At 43.8% G+C, this 16,712-nt stretch overlaps 1 protein-coding gene across 1 annotated transcript in view; it reads left to right on the top strand.

The window, feature by feature from the left end:
* THBS3 (thrombospondin 3) overlaps window positions 1-15,806 on the top strand; it is a 27,441-nt gene extending 11,635 nt beyond the window's left edge. Inside the window, exons 11-23 of the mRNA XM_087705128.1 lie at window positions 474-626; window positions 1,821-1,931; window positions 3,702-3,809; window positions 5,118-5,277; window positions 6,141-6,259; window positions 6,435-6,487; window positions 7,506-7,699; window positions 8,531-8,709; window positions 9,287-9,335; window positions 10,088-10,284; window positions 10,950-11,122; window positions 14,068-14,207; window positions 15,729-15,806. Coding sequence (XP_087561254.1) covers window positions 474-626; window positions 1,821-1,931; window positions 3,702-3,809; window positions 5,118-5,277; window positions 6,141-6,259; window positions 6,435-6,487; window positions 7,506-7,699; window positions 8,531-8,709; window positions 9,287-9,335; window positions 10,088-10,284; window positions 10,950-11,122; window positions 14,068-14,207; window positions 15,729-15,784 — 1,692 coding nt within the window. The 3' untranslated portion in view covers window positions 15,785-15,806. The remainder of the gene's footprint in view (window positions 1-473; window positions 627-1,820; window positions 1,932-3,701; window positions 3,810-5,117; window positions 5,278-6,140; window positions 6,260-6,434; window positions 6,488-7,505; window positions 7,700-8,530; window positions 8,710-9,286; window positions 9,336-10,087; window positions 10,285-10,949; window positions 11,123-14,067; window positions 14,208-15,728) is intronic.
* The last annotated feature ends 906 nt before the right edge of the window (window positions 15,807-16,712 follow it).

Raw genomic sequence — 16,712 nt, 5'->3', positions numbered from 1 at the left:
CTATATTCTAGTCTATTCTAGTCTATTTCCTATATTCTATTCTATTTCCTATATTCTATTCTATTTCCTATATTCTATTCTATTTCCTATATTCTATTCTATTTCTTCTATTCTATTCTATTCAGAATTCTATTCTATTCTATTTCCTATATTCTATTTTATTTTGTTTTCTTTATTCTATTTCCTATATTCTATTCTATTCTATTCCATTCCATTCTTATTCTATCTCCTATATTCTATTCTATTCTATTCTATTCTATTCTATTCTTTGTGTTTTTCCTAATTAAAAAAGGAAAGCACTCAAAATCTATATTTTATTAGGTTTTTTTTTAAGTCTTCCAAGCACATTCCCTCTTTTGACAGCCTGACAAGGTAGGACGGTTTCACGAAACTCAAGATGCTGAGCAGGTTTGTGGTCCTCCTTCATTTCTCTGGCATTCCCTCCCCCCCACCCCTTTTTGTTTCCTCCATAGGGGTCTTTCAAATGTGGGCCGTGTAAATCCGGATTTGTGGAGAAGGAGCCGGGCAGCTGTACCCCTCAGAAGGCGTGCGAAAGTCCGAGCCACAATCCGTGTGACGTCAACGGCTTTTGCCTCTTCGAACGCAACGGAGACGTTTCCTGTTCGGTAAAGAATTCCCCTAGGTGGGAGGGGGGAGGTAGACTACTCTTAACCATGGAGGCTCCATTTAGCAGTTTGTGATTTTAGTTGGCCTCCTTAATAATAAAATAATAATAATTTTGTGTTTAGTTTGCACCCTTCCTCAAAAACCATTTAAGGATTTCAATTGGCATCCTTAATTTTTTTAAAAAAAACCATTTTCTATTTCAATCAGCACCTTTTGTAAAATTATGTTCTGATTTCAATGGGCACCCTGAATAAAAACCGTTTTGTGGTTTCAAGTCGACACCTATAATAAAATTATTATTATTTTATTTCAATCGGCACCCTTAATAAAAACCATTCCGTGACTTAGATCGTCATCCTTTATAAAAAAAACCATTTTATGATTTCAATCGTCATCCTTAATTTTAAAAAAACCATTTTGTGAGTCCAACCTGAATCCTTAATAAAAAACCATTTTGTGATTTCACTCGGCATCCTTAATAACATTATTTTCTGACTTCAATCGACACCTTTAATAAAATTATTATTTTTTAAATTTCAATCGACGCCCTTAATAAAAATCATTCCGTGATTTAAATCGTCATCCTTAATAAAAAAACTTTGTGGTTCCAATCTGCATCCTTAATTTTTAAAAAAATCATTTTGTGATTCCAACCTATATCCTTAATTTAAAAAAAACCATTTTGCAATCAGCATCCTTCATAAAATTATTTTCTGGTTTCAATCGACACCTTTAATAAAATTATTATTTTTTAATTTCAATCGAAACCCTTAATAAAAACCATTCCGTGATTTAAAACGTCATCCTTTATAAAAAACCATTTTGTGATTTCAATCGTCATCCTTAGTAAAAACCATTTTGCGATTTCAATCTGCCTCCTTAATTTTAAAAAAATCATTTTGTGTTTCCAACCTGAATCCTTAATAAAAAACATTTTGTCATTTCAATCGGCATCCTTAATCACATTATTTTCTGACTTCAATCGACACCTTTAATAAAATCATTATTTTCGATTTCCGTCGGCACCCTTAATAAAAATCATTCCGTGATTTAAATCGCCATCCTTTATTAAAAAAAAAAAACATTTTGTGATTTCAACCTGCATCCTTAATTTTTAAAAACAACAACCCATTTTGTGATTTCAGTCGGCCTCCTTAACGCAACGCTTGTTTTCTTCCCTTCCGCCTGTGTAGTGCAACGTGGGTTGGGCGGGCAATGGAAACGTGTGCGGGCGTGACACCGACATCGACGGCTATCCAGACGAACCGTTGCCCTGCATCGACAACAACAAGCATTGTGCGCAGGTAACACAGGGGGAGTGGAAAGAAGAGCCGCAAAGAGGATTAGGGGAGGCTCAAACCAGTGGTGGGTTTCAAAAAAAATTCGAACCTACTCTGTGGGTGTGGCCTCCTTTGTGGGAGTGGCTTGCCGGCCATGTGACCTGGTGGGAGTGGCTTGCCGGCCATGTGTTCTCTCTCTCTCTCTCTCTCTCTCTCTCTCTCCTTCCTTTTGTCTCTCTGTCCCTTTTTCCTTTTCTTCTTTCATCTCTCTCTCACTTTTTCTTTCTTTTTTCTTTCTTTTTTCTTTCTTTTTTCTTTCTTTTTTCTTTCTTTCTTTCTTTCTTCTTTCTTTCTTTCTTTCTTTCTTTCTTTCTCTTTCTTTTTCTCTATGTGAGTCTGTGTGTGTGTGTGTGTGTGTGTGTCTGTCTGTCTGTCTGTCTGTCAGTGGTGGGTTTCAAAAAATTTTGGAACCTCTTCTGCAGGTGTGGCCTGCTTTCCGGGTCCACTGGTGGAACCTCTTCTAACCGGTTCAGTAGATTTGGCGAACTGGTTCTATCGAACTGGTGCGAACTGGCAGGAACCCATCTCTGGCTCAAACATACAAAGAACGGTCGCAGGAATTGGGGTTGACTAGTTTAAGGAACTAAAGGTGGCTCAGTGGCTAAGACACGGAGCTTGTCGCTCTGAAAGGGCCGGCCGTTCGGCGGTTCGAATCCCCAGCACCGCGTAACAGAGTGAGCTCCCGTTCCTTGTCTCAGCTTCTGCCAACCTAGCCGTTCGAAAGCACGTTAAAAAAAAAAATGCAAGTAGAAAAATAGGAACCACCTTTGGTGGGAAGGGAACAGCGTTCTGTGCGGCTTCGGGAGTTGAGCCATGCCGGTCACATGACCCCGGAGACGTCTTCGGACAGCGCTGACTCTTCGGTTTTGAAACGGAGATGAGCAGCGCCCCCTAGAGTCGGGAACGACTAGCGCCTGTGTGCGAGGGGAACCTTTACCTTTTAGTGTAATGAAAATAAGGACTAGGGGGGGACGTGATAGCATCTTCCGATATTTGAGGGGCTGCCCCAAAGAAGAAGGTTGTGTGTGAACCCATTCTCCAAAAGCAGGACAAGAAGCAACGGATGGAAACGACTCAAGGAGAGAAGCAAACTGGAATTAAGGAGAAATTTCCTGGGGGGTTGGACTAGAAGACCTCCAAGGTCCCTTCTGTATTTCTGACAATGAGAAATGATTAATCAGTGGAACAGCTTGGCTCCAGAAGTTGTGGGTGCTACAATACTGGAAGTTTGTTTAGACTAGAATGAGTCATTTGTCTGGAATGGTAATAGGGTCTTCTGCTTGAGCAGGGGGTTAGACTAGAAGACCTCCAAGGCCCCTTCCAACTCTGTTCTTCTGTGATTCTCACTTCAGAAGGCAGGACAAGAAGCAACGGAGGGAAACTAATCAAGGAGAGAAGCAACGTAGAACTAAGGAGGAATTTCCTTGATAATTAACCAGTCGAATGACTTGCCTCCAGGAGTTGTACATGCTCAATCCCTGGAGGCATTTAAGAAGGGACAGCTATTTTGTCTGAAATGGTTTCCTGCTGGAGCAGGGGGCTGGAGCAGGGGGCTGGACTAGAAGACCTCCAAGGTCCCCCCCCAGCTCTATTCTGATCCATTGATTTCAGCACCTTGGACAAGGCCTCTACGCTTATTCTTCTGTTGTTTTCAACAATCGACTTCAAGAAAGGGTTAATATTTTGACCCTTCTTTCTTTCTTTCTTTCTTTCTTTCTTTCTTTCTTTTTTAAGGACAACTGCAAGTTGACACCTAACTCGGGACAGGAAGATGCCGATAATGATGGCATTGGCGACCAGTGTGACGATGACGCCGACGGTGATGGGATTAAGAACGTGGAGGTACGCCAAAATTCGATGCCCGATAGCCACTCCATGGACTGGATGGGCAACTGCCAATCCAGCCCCACCTCACTCACAGAGGGCTGGCTATTTCTAAGGGTGCTTTCAGGCTTCTGAGACCCCCCCCATAGAAAATAAAATGGGTTGGGGGACTGCAGATTTGTGGGGGTGGGTGGGTTAGAAAGACGTCTCCCTGATTCTTGGCACACAAGCTAAAGGATTTGGGGGGCATAGATTGGTTTTAAGGCACGTACGATGTAGGGTAGAATTGCCCCTTTGCCTTCTGGGAAATAGAGTTCGGTGTATCCCAAAGGTATCCACCTTGGCAACTTTAAGATGGATGGACTTCAACTCCCAGAATTCCTCAGCCAGTTCTCCAACCTTGATAGCTTTAAGACCTGTGGACTTCAACTCCCAGAATTCCTCAGCCAGTTCTCCAACCTTGGTAGCTTTAAGTCCTGTGGACTTCAACTCCCAGAATTCCTCAGCCAGTTCTCCAAGCTTGGTAGCTTTAAGTCCTGTGGACTTCAACTCCCAGAATTCCTCAGCCAGTTCTCCAAGCTTGGTAGCTTTAAGACCTGTGGACTTCAACTCCCAGGATTCCTCAGCCAGTTCTCCAAGCTTGGTAGCTTTAAGTCCTACGGACTTCAACTCCCAGAATTCCTCAGCCTGGTTTCCAACCTTGGTAGCTTTAAGACCTGTGGACTTCAACTCCCAGAATTCCTCAGCCTGTTCTCCAACCTTGGTAGCTTTAAGTCCTACGGACTTCAACTCCCAGAATTCCTCAGCCATTTCTCCAAGCTTGGTAGCTTTAAGACCTGTGGATTAAACTCCCAGAATTCCTCAGCCTGGTTTCCAACATTGGTAGCTTTAAGTCCTGTGGACTTCAACTCCCAGAATTCCTCAGCCAGTTCTCCAAGCTTGGTAGCTTTAAGTCCTGTGGACTTCAACTCCCAGAATTCCTCAGTCTGGTTTCCAACCTTGGTAGCTTTAAGTCCTGTGGACTTCAACTCCCAGAATTCGTCAGCCGGTTCTCCAGTCTTGGTAGCTTTAAGTCCTGTGGACTTCAACTCCCAGAATTCCTCAGCCAGTTCTCCAACCTTGGTAGCTTTAAGTTCTGCGGTCTTAAAACTCCCAGAATTCCCCAACTCTGGCCTATCCCATGCACCCAGCCCACAACCTGCAAAGCAGCCGTCACTCACAAGCATTGTCAAGTTCCTTTGATTGGAGAGGGGGAAATCCAGCGATGACACAACGGCCGATGTTAAATGAAGACTGTGAGACATGTGCCCCGTTCTTGTTCTGCAGGACAACTGCCGCCTCCTTCCCAACAAAGACCAGCAAAACTCAGACACGGATTCCTTTGGGGATGCTTGTGACAACTGCCCCAATGTCCCGAATAACGACCAGAAGGACACCGACCACAACGGGGAAGGGGATGCGTGCGACAACGACATTGATGGGGATGGTAAGACTGCCGATGCCCAACAGCTCAAGGGAAGGGTTGATCCTGTAGCCACCCAAGGATTTATTCTTCCTTCGAGGGGGTCTTTGGTGCTCTCTGAGCTTGGTTGAGAGAGAGAGAGAATCCCTCCTCCACCTAGCACTGATGATGTTACCTAGTCAGGCCATGAAATGTCCTCAAGAAAACAATGAAGCTCAGAGAGCATCAAGGATCCCACAGTTTTCTTTCTGCTCTTCCTCCTGAAACCCCACTCTCTACTAGCACTGATGGTGTTACCTAGTTGCGCAATGAAACATCTGCAAGAAAACCACAAAGCACCAGCGAACACCCCCCCCCAGTACAAATAAATACAAATACATCAACAGAGTTGGAAGGGACCTTGGAGGTCTTCTAGTCCAACCCCCTGCCTAGGCAGGAAACCCTATACCATTCCAGACAAATGGCTATCCAACATCTTCTTAAAGACTTCCAGTGTTGGGGCATTCACAACTTCTGGAGGCAACTTCTGTTCCACTGATTAATTGGTCTCACTGTCAGGAAATTCCCCCTCACTTCTCCAAAGTCCCTTTTTTCCCCAGTACCGTTGTAACATTGGTCACTAAATGAATCGCCGTAAGTCAAGGGGTGTGCCCAAATAAACGTGATTGGTTCAATTGGCCAACCCAACTGTGTCTGGGTGGCGTAGCGTGCTGGAAAATGTACTTTCCTCACGGGAAAATTCGAAGAATTCGATTTGTAAATTTCCTTGCAAGGAAAGTACATTTGTAGAGTTTGCTGTGAGCGAGGAGAAGCATGTTTGAAAAAGACTCGGACATGGGGAAACCAAAGAGGAAGATGCTTTGCTAACTCCTGTTCTACTTCTCTAGGGATTCCCAACGGGCTGGACAATTGTCCGAAGGTACCCAATCCGCTACAGACAGACCGGGATGAAGATGGTGTTGGGGATGCTTGCGACAGCTGTCCAGAGCTTAGCAATCCAACTCAGGTTTGATCCTCCAGGAAGTTACGAGACTCGTAGACTGATATTTATCTTAGGGATTGGGGGATTCAGGGTGCTGCAAATTCTGTAAAACCTGGGAAAACCTCGAATGCTGGCCTCTCCCAAATGCTACGCCGTCTAGATGCTTGCTTGTTCACCTGACAATCCCGGTCTCTTTCAGACAGACATGGACAGCGATCTGGTGGGAGACGCTTGTGACACGAATGAGGACAGGTAATGACAAGCTACAATAAAACTAGGTTTGAGGGGTGGGTTTTTTTTGTGTCGAGGTTTTGACGGCCTATAAACCAGCATTTGACTGGAAACGCGACGTTATCCGAAAGACCAAACATTGTGGCTTGGAAACATTGGAAAAAGTTAAATGGAAAGAGGCCGAGGGCTCTCAAGTCTTCATCAAGGAGCATGGGGTTTGTAGTCCTAAACCTCTGCAGGACACCAGGCTGCCACTGATGACAGAGGTCATAAAAACACGGCCGTTGTAGGTATACAGGTATAGCGGCAATAGTGCCAAAATTTCTGTGGCTACGTGAGACATTGGTGTAAGTGAGCTTTCCCCCATTTTACAACCTCTTGTGCCACAGCTGTTCAGTCAATTGCTGTTCTTAAGTTACTAACATAGTCAAATCAATCCTGGTCATAAGTCAAGGACTCTCTCTCTCTCTCTCTCTCTCTCTCTCTCTCTCTCTCTCTCTCTCTCTCTGTCTATCTATCTATCTATCTATCTATCTATCTATCTATCTATCTATCTATCTATCTATCTATCATCTATCATCTATCTATATCTATCTATCTATCTATCTATCTATCTATCTATCTATCTATCTATTTATCATCTATCTATCTATCTATCATCTATCTATTTATCTATCTATCGTCTATCTATCATCTACTATCTATCTATCTATCTCTATCTATCTCTATCTATCTATCTATCTATCTATTTATCATCTATCATCTATCTACCTCTATCTATCTATCTATCTATCTATCTATCTATCTATCTATCTATCTATCTATCTATCTATCTATCTATCTATCTATCTATTTATCATCTATCTATCTATCTACTATCTATCATCTATCTATCTATCTATCTATCTATCTATCTATCTATCTATCTATCTATCTATCATCTATCATCTATCTATCTATCTATCTATCTATCTATCTATCTATCTATCTATCTATCTATCTATCTATCTATCTATCTATCTATCCTTGTTTCTGCCAGAGACGGAGACGGCCACCAAGACACCAAAGACAACTGTGCGGAGATTCCTAACAGCTCGCAGCTGGATTCAGATAACGACGGGCAGGGCGATGACTGCGATAATGATGACGACAATGACGGGATCCCTGACTACCTGCCTCCTGGGCCCGACAACTGCCGCCTGATTGCTAATCCCAACCAGAAAGACGTCGACGGTAACTGTCCTTGTGGGAAGTGAAGAGATCTTAAACCTCAATTCCCCCTCCCCCCGCCCCCCAGAGAGCTCTTGATTGTAGGTGTGATATGAGGACCTTAAACTCGGCAATCTTAAACACTCAAAGAGCCATTTCCCACAGAAAAGAAAACACCGGGAGCCACAAAACCAGGATATGTAGTTGAAGTAAACATTCCGTTTCCTTCTGAAAATTTTCTTTTCTTAGATTTAACCGTGGTTTGGCCTACTGGGATTTGGGAAGCTCAATAAACCAAGTGCCAGCGGGTGGCACACATTGGCAGTTGTGAGGCATATTTTGAGCAAGAGGGAGCCTCAGCAGAGGGATGAAAGAGCCACATGCGGCTCCGAGATCTAGGATGATTCCTGTCCTGTAATGGTTTAGGTCAGGGGTCAGCAAACTGCGGCTCTGGAGCCGCATGTGGCTCTTTCCTCCCTCTGCTGTGGCTCCGTCACCGGTTGGCGCCACAATTTTGACTGTGCATGTTACAAGGCCGACTCCGGGACACAGCGCCCGTCATAAACACGAGTCAGTTGCCATGCTTCCGAATTTTGGTTCCATGACCGTGGGAAAGTTGCAATGGTCGTTAAGTTTGAAAAATGACCCTGTTACTTTTTCAACTTTGACCGGTCACTAAATGAATGATTGTAAGAAGATTTCTTCTATAATTCCTACGGATGTGTTTCCTACTAACCAAGTTAGAATGATAAAAACTTGATTTAAATAAACGTGTAACTGGAACGTCTTTGTTTCTTGGTTCGTGCCAAGCAAACTTCGTTTACCGGAGTAACACCTTTGGCGTTCACTGTGTAGGCAACGGGGTGGGAGATGCCTGCGAGGAGGATTTTGACAACGACACGGTGGCCGATCCGATGGACGTGTGTCCGGAGAGTTCTGAAGTGACGCTGACTGACTTCCGGGCCTACCAGACGGTCATCTTGGACCCTGAGGGAGATGCTCAAATTGACCCCAACTGGGTTGTCCTTAACCAGGTACAAGGAGAAGACAAATGGAAGATCTGTTGTGGCCCGCCAGATTTGGACAGTGAGGAGGGTTGAGGGGGGGAACCTGGGCCAGTCCTGGAGTCTGGGGAAGGCTCTGAGGAGGGCTCTGCGTCAGAGGCAGAGAGGGGGCCTGGGCCGTCTGACAGTTATCAGCTGCCTTCAGAGTCAGACATCAGTGAGGCAGAAGAACAGCTGGAGCCTGTTCCCAGTATGCGCATGCGCAGAGTTGCCAGACACAAAGGGCTGAAGAGCTAAAGAACAGGAGCCTACTTTGGAGTAAGGCCACAGGTGGACGGCGAATGCCCCCCCCAGAGGAAATAAAAGAGGAGCGAAAGGGGAGTGGAGTTTGCAGGAGACCATTAGTTCATTCCTGCATTCTTGCCAAGCATTGCGGCGTCTGAAAGATATCGGCCTGGCCCCTCTCCAAGCCTGATAAAGGTCGGTAATTGGGAACTATCTTGAAAGACTGTCTACAGAGATGTAGGGTCCCTTAAAACATGTCTCCCACCCACCCTCCTTCCCTCCCTCCCTGCCCCCCCCTCTCATCATTCAATTTTATTTTCAGGGTATGGAAATTGTCCAAACCATGAACAGTGATCCGGGCTTAGCTGTAGGTAAGTAGACTGATGTTAGCTTGTTGGTTTTGGATTGCGTTAGGAGGTGCTTTCATGGTTTAGATCCCCGATGGTTTCAGTCAACGGTGCTGAGCGAGTAACTTTGGTAATCGGTCGACCTTCAGAGGTCTATAAAGCCGGAGGAAGGTCCCACACACAGTTGTGGTTTGAATAGTGAACGGTGAAATATTCGGCCCAAATAACGGCTAGATTGCTGGTCCCAGTCGCCGCTAAATGAGGAGAGCCTGTAATGCGTCCCTTGTTGATTTGCAGAAGCGAAAGCGAAACTAAATAATGATTCCAGCTCATCTCTTTCACTCCTGACCCTTGGTCCCAACTCTCACTAAATGAGGACCACGTATGTTCCTTGGCTTGATTGTGAAACTGAAAGTGAAAGTAAATCAAGAGTCCCCGCTCCTCCTTTCCATTCCTGGCCCCTGGTCCCAGTGGCCACTAAACGAGGACCGCCTGTAACGCGCCTGTTGTCCGGTTGTGGAACTGAAAGTGAAAGTAAACGAAGGTTCCAGCTCTTCCCTTTCATCTTCCCTTTCATTCTTGACCCTTGGGTCCCAACTCTAGCTAAATTGAGGACTGCCTAAAACGTGTTCCTTGGCCGATTGTGAAACCGAAAGTGAAAGTAAATAACGATTCCAGCTCCTCTCTTTGGTTCCTGACCCCCCCCTGAATGTTTACCCCCCCCTTTCCTTCCTTCAACCCCCCCCCTTAACCTTACTCTTGCTTCTGTGGGGCAGGATACACGGCGTTCAACGGGGTGGATTTTGAAGGCACTTTCCACGTCAACACCGTGACCGATGACGATTACGCCGGCTTTATCTTCGCTTACCAAGACAGCGCCAGTTTTTACGTGGTCATGTGGAAACAAACCGAACAGACCTACTGGCAGGCCACCCCTTTCCGGGCCGTGGCTGAGCCCAGCCTGCAACTCAAGGTGAGCGATAGTCCCCCAGGTTGGCATGAAAGGGGAGGGGGTAACCCAAAGGTTATCTAGCTTTACCCACTCTGGATAAATCAAGAGACTGTGAGTTCAATCCTGGAGGCTGAAATTTCTCTCTCTGGGCACATGATGAGAATAGGTCTGCTGAACAAAACTCTGCATCGGTGACAGGAAAGGCAATGGGCCAGTAAAACACTCAGCTTCATTCAATTACTCAGACTCTATCCCGCAAGGGATTACAGGCTCATTATATGACGAAAAAATATATATGAATTCATGATCCAGTTCAAAGCCCAGCTAAATACAGGTAGTTCTCGACTTACGACCATATCCGAGTCTAAAATTTCCATTGTTAAGCGAGATGATAGGTGAGTTTTGCCCTGTTTTACGCCACTTCTTGCCACTGTGATTAAGTGAAGCACTAGGTTCATTGGAAGGCCTCAGGGCACTGCAACTGTCACAAGTATGAGTCACTCGCCAAGCATCTGAATTCTGATCACGTGACCAGGGGGGTGCAGCAACGGTCGTAAGTATGAAAAAAAAGGGTCCGACGTCACAGTGAATTTACCCAGGTTGGAAAGATGGGGGGGAAAATAATAATTTGTTTTTCTCTCGGCTCCATCGAATGCAAATATTGTTGGTTTTTCTCGTCCCGGCAGGCGGTGAAGTCGGAAACGGGGCCCGGTGAATATCTGCGCAATGCCTTGTGGCACACAGGCCACACGCCGGGCCACGTCAAGCTGCTGTGGAAGGATCCTCGAAACGTAGGGTGGAAGGATAAAACGTCTTACCGCTGGCGTCTCTTGCACCGACCTCAAGTGGGGTACATCCGGTGAGAAGGGATTCTGCTTTTCATTTGCAATTCCTCGCTCTACGGCAGCCCAAATGCACAGCTGGTTTTTTTCCCCCTCCCCAAAACAACAGAACGAAACCAAGTTTTTCGTTTAGTGTCCTCCACAGGCAAGGCTAACGGAGTTCTCCAACCCCACTTATTAGCTAAATGTTTCTTTTGCATCCAGAAAAAACCCCAATTCATGGTTAAACGTCCCTTTTCCATCCAGAAAACTCCAATTCACAGCTAAATGTTCCTTCTGCATCCAGAAAAACCTCAATCCATGGTTAAATTTTGCTTCTGAATCCAGAAAAACCACCAAATTCAGGGTTAAACGTCCCTTTTCCATCCAGAAAACTCCAATTCACAGCTAAATGTTCCTTCTGCATCCAGAAAAACTGCAATCCATGGTTAAATTTTGCTTCTGAATCCAGAAAAACCACCGAATTCATGGTTGAACGTCCCTTTTCCATCCAGAAAACTCCAATTCACAGCTAAATGATCCTTCCACATCCAGAAAAAAACCCCAATTCATGGTTAAACGTCCCTTTTCCATCCAGAAAACTCCAATTCACAGCTAAACGTTCCTTCTGCGTCCAGGAAACCTCAATTTATAGTCCAATGTTTCTTTTTGCATCCAGAAAACCTCAATTCGTAGCCAAACGTTTCTTCTGCATCTGTAAAACTCCAATTAATGGCAAAAGGTTTCTTTTGCATCCAGAAAAATCCCGATTCATGGTCAAACGTTTCTTCTGCATCCAGAAAACCCCAATTCATGGTTAAGTGTTCCTTTTGCATCTAGAAAACCCCAATTCATGGTCAAACGTTCCTTCTGCCTCCAGAAGACCCCATTCTGTGACAGTCTTTCCATATAGATTCAATAAACCCCGGCTTATTCAGACGTAAGCAAACCAACATTTACAGAGGTTTTAAAATGAAATAAAAAGGTGACTAAGACGCTGAACTTGTTGATCAGAACAGTCGGCCGTTCGGCGGTTCGAATCCCCAGCGCTGCATAACGGAGTGAGTTCCCGTGACTTGGCTCAGCTTCTGCCCAACCGGGCCGTTCGAAACCACGTTAAAAAAAAATGCGAGTAGAAAAATAGGAACCCCCTTTGGTGGGAAAGGAACAGCCTTCCGGGCGGCTTCGGGAGTTGAGTCGTGCCGGCCACACGACCACGGAGACGTCTTCGGACAGCGCTGGCTCTTCGGCTTTGAAACGGAGATGAGCAGCGCCCCCTAGAGTCGGGAACGACTGGCACGAACAAGGGGAAACCTTTTACCTTTTAAAAATGAAATGATTTTTTTTTCCTTTTTCGTTTCTTTTTTTTTTTTTGAGAAGCACGGAGCAGAAAGCCAGAGACCCCCCCCTCCCCAAATATCCTCGCCAGCCACTTTCGAGTTCTCCCCTTCCTAGTTGGCACCGAACCCAACTTGTGTTCCCTTTTTAAGTCCAAGCTGGTCAACAATGTTTGGTCTTTCCGTCTCTCTCGTTCTCACACCCACCTCTTCCACAACCCCCCCCCCAACTCCCAAACCGCACCAGGGGCCGATCAGGCATTGTCTGGTTGCTATAGCAATCCCATGTGGCCGGGGGAATGCGCTAATGCGCTCCGAAGCCGGACAATGAAAGAAAGGTCAGAGCAGGGCAGCCAAAGGAGGGGGAAAAAAGGAAGAATGAACAAGGCTGGGAATTTGAAACTCCCCCTTTGCCCCCCCCCACTTGCTTAGCAAAACCGTGGGGGGAGGAGGGGAGAAGGGAGAGGAGCGTTCTGACACACACACACCCCTCTCGAGAAAGCGCCCTTTCCCCAAATAAAATGGATCCTGGGCCGCCTTTCGAAGTCAAATTCCCGTAGTAGCTGGACTCAAAAGCAATTGGCTGGTTTTTATTTGGTGCCGTGAGCAGACAAGGTTTTCTAACCCCAATTGATGGTTAAATGTTCCTTCTGCATCCCCACCCCAAACCTCAATTGAGGGCTAAGGATTCGTTCTGCATCCAGAAAACCCCAATTGATGGTTAAATGTTCCTTCTGCTTCTCCAAACCCCAATTGATGGCTAAGGAGTCGTTCTGCACCTAGAAATCCCCAATTGATAGTTAAATGTTCCTTCTGCATGCCCCCAAACCTCAATTGATGGCTAAGGATTTGTTCGGCACCCAGAAAACCCCAATTGATAGTTAAATGTTCCTTCTGCATGCCCCCAAACCTCAATTGATGGCTAAGGATTTGTTCGGCACCCAGAAAACCCCAATTGATAGTTAAATGTTCCTTCTGCATGCCCCCAAACCTCAATTGATGGCTAAGGATTTGTTCTGCACCCAGAAAACCCCAATTGATGGTTAAATGTTCCTTCTGCTTCTCCAAACCCCAATTGATAGCTAAGGATTTGTTCTGCACCCAGAAATCCCCAAGTGATGGTTAAATGTTCCTTCTGCATCCCCCCAAGCCTCAATTGATGGCTAAGGATTTGTTCTGCACCCAGAAATCCCTAATTGATAGTTAAATGTTCCTTCTGCTTCTCCAAACCCCAATTGATGGCTAAGGATTTGTTCTGCACCTAGAAATCCCCAATTTATAGTTAAATGTTCCTTTTGCATCCCCCCCAACCTCAATTGATGGCTAAGGATTTGTTCTGCACCCAGAAAACCCCAATTGATGGTTAAGTGATCCTTCTGCATGCCCCCCAAACCCCAATTGATGGCTAAGGATTTGTTCTGCACCCAGAAATCCCCAATTGATGGTTAAATGTTCCTTCTGCCTCCCTCCAAACCCCAATTGATGGCTATGCCAATTCCTTCTGCCTCTGGGAAACCGCGATTGATGGCTAAGTGTTGTTCCTTCTGCATCGGGTGCTCGACCGAAGCATCCTAAGCACTGTCTTCCTTCCCATTTCTGCTTCTGTCCTCCCCTCTCCCCTCTCCCCCCTGCAACCCCCTCCCCAGGGTGCTGCTCTACGAAGGACCCCAGCTGGTAGCCGACTCCGGGGTAGTCATAGACACCACGATGCGAGGTGGACGTCTCGGTGTCTTCTGCTTTTCTCAAGAGAACATCATTTGGTCCAACCTGCAATATCGGTGCAACGGTGAGCCACTATAGAAATTGTAGGCGCTCCATCACTGGAGGTTTTTAATAGGGGGCTGGGCAGCTCCCTGCCTGAAAATGTTATAGGTTCTCCTGCTTTAGCAGGGGCTGGACTAGAAGACCTCCAAGGTCCCTTCAAGCTCTATTCTATTCTATTCGTATTTCCCATTCTATTCCTATATTCCATTCCATTCCATTCTGTTCTATTTTCTATTTCATTCTATTCTTATTCTATTCTATTCTTATTCTATTTCCTATATTCTATTTCCTATATTCTATTTCCTATATTCTATTCTAATTCTATTTCTATTTCTATTCTATTCTATTTTCTATTCTATTGCTATTCTATTCTTATTCTATTCTATTTTATATTCTATTCCATTCCCTTTTCCCATTCTATTCCTATATTCTATTCCATTCCATTCTATTCTGTTCTATTTTCTATTTCATTCTATTCTATTCTTATTCTATTTCCTATATTCTATTCTATTTCCTATATTCTATTCTAATTCTATTCTATTCTATTCTATTTTATATTCTATTCTATTCTTATTCTATTTTATTTTCTATTCTATTCCATTCCCTTTTCCCATTCTATTCCTATATTCTATTCCATTCCATTCTATTCTGTTCTATTTTCTATTTCATTCTATTCTTATTCTATTCTATTCTTATTCTATTTCCTATATTCTATTTCCTATATTCTATTTCCTATATTCTATTTCCTATATTCTATTCTAATTCTATTTCTATTTCTATTCTATTCTATTTTCTGTTCTATTGCTATTCTATTCTTATTCTATTCTATTTTATATTCTATTCCATTCCCTTTTCCCATTCTATTCCTATATTCTATTCCATTCCATTCTATTCTGTTCTATTTTCTATTTCATTCTATTCTATTCTTATTCTATTTCCTATATTCTATTCTATTTCCTATATTCTATTCTAATTCTATTCTATTCTATTCTATTTTATATTCTATTCTATTCTTATTCTATTTTATTTTCTATTCTATTCCATTCCCTTTTCCCATTCTATTCCTATATTCTATTCCATTCCATTCTATTCTGTTCTATTTTCTATTTCATTCTAGTCTATTCTTATTCTATTCTTATTCTATTTCCTATATTCTATTCTATTTCCTATATTCTATTCTATTCTATTCTAATTCTATTCTATTTCTGTTCTATTCTATTTTATATTCTATTCTATTCTTATTCTTATTCTATTTTATTTCTATTCTATTCCTATTTCCCATTCTATTCCTATATTCTATTCCATTCCATTCTATTCTGTTCTATTTTCTATTTTATTCTATTCTGTGGATATTCTATTGTAGTCTATATTCTATTCTATTTCTATTCTATTCTATTTATTTCTATTCTATTTTATATTCTATTCTATTCTGTTGTTATTCTATTCTATTCTATTCCTATTCCTATTCATTATCTATTTTCTGACTCCATCACCAAGCCTCAAAATCACTCCATCTCTTTCTCTCCCCCGCCCCTCTTTCTAGATACGGTCCCTGTCGACTTCGAACCGTACCGCCGGATTTTACTAGAACAGCCTTAAAAAACAAAGACACACACACACACACACACAAAACGTCGCACCAAAGGATTTTGAGGGGGGGCAGGAAATCTCTCACCCCCCACGTAATCCCCCCCGTTGGAGAGCCTCTACGCTGAATCGAAGGAAAAATCCCGCAAACCAGCCACCCTCGCGAAAGGGAGCGAAAGTCCTAAAGTTGCGTCATCGCGTTGATACAACATCGGGGTTTGATTTGGGGTTGTTTTTAAGGGGCAACAGTCACCCCCTCCTCTCTCCCTCCCTCCATAAAATCTTTTTTTTTTTTAAAAAATATATCTGCCCCTTGTGATATTTTGGGTGTGAACAAATGAATCTGTAATAGGAGAGATTAAAAGTCGCTTTGAAGAGGCCACGTCGAATAGAAGTTGGGATTTCAAGATGCCTCTCCAAATTTTTAAGGGGTGGGGGGGGATTAAAAAGGGGGTTTCTTTCCTACACACACACACACACACACACACACACACACACACACACACACACACACACAAACCAAGTTTTTAAACTTTGGAGACCCTGAAATGTGTTTTCTCATGGCCTACAAATCTAAATTTTTGGGGATCCTCTTTTGTCAAAGAAGTTTAGGAATTTTCTCCTCCGGCGAGAACTTAGATCGATTAAGGATTAAGAATAGGAACGAAGGAATCTTATTTGCATTTTGCATTTGGGTTTGGAAGCATTATTGCACCTGGGAATGTCTACATAATCAAAATATATCTGAATTTTGCTTTTAATTCCCCCTGCTTTTAAATCTAGGGGCGGGGGTCCCCAACTTACGACAGTTCATTTAATGACCAAAGTTACAACGGCGGTGAAAAAAGCCACCTGGGACTCTTTTTCACACTTACGACCGTTGCGGGGTCTCACATGATTGATATTCGGCCGCTTGACCACTGCCTCGTTCTTACGACGG

This window comes from Thamnophis sirtalis, unplaced genomic scaffold, assembly GCF_051295495.1.
Source record: "Thamnophis sirtalis isolate CommonGarterSnake01/CBP01778 unplaced genomic scaffold, rThaSir2_p1.2 scaffold_2, whole genome shotgun sequence".
Classification (NCBI taxonomy): Eukaryota; Metazoa; Chordata; class Lepidosauria; order Squamata; family Natricidae; genus Thamnophis; species Thamnophis sirtalis.
The sequence above is the reverse complement of the archived record's forward strand: the minus strand, read 5'-3'. Positions and strand labels throughout refer to the sequence as shown.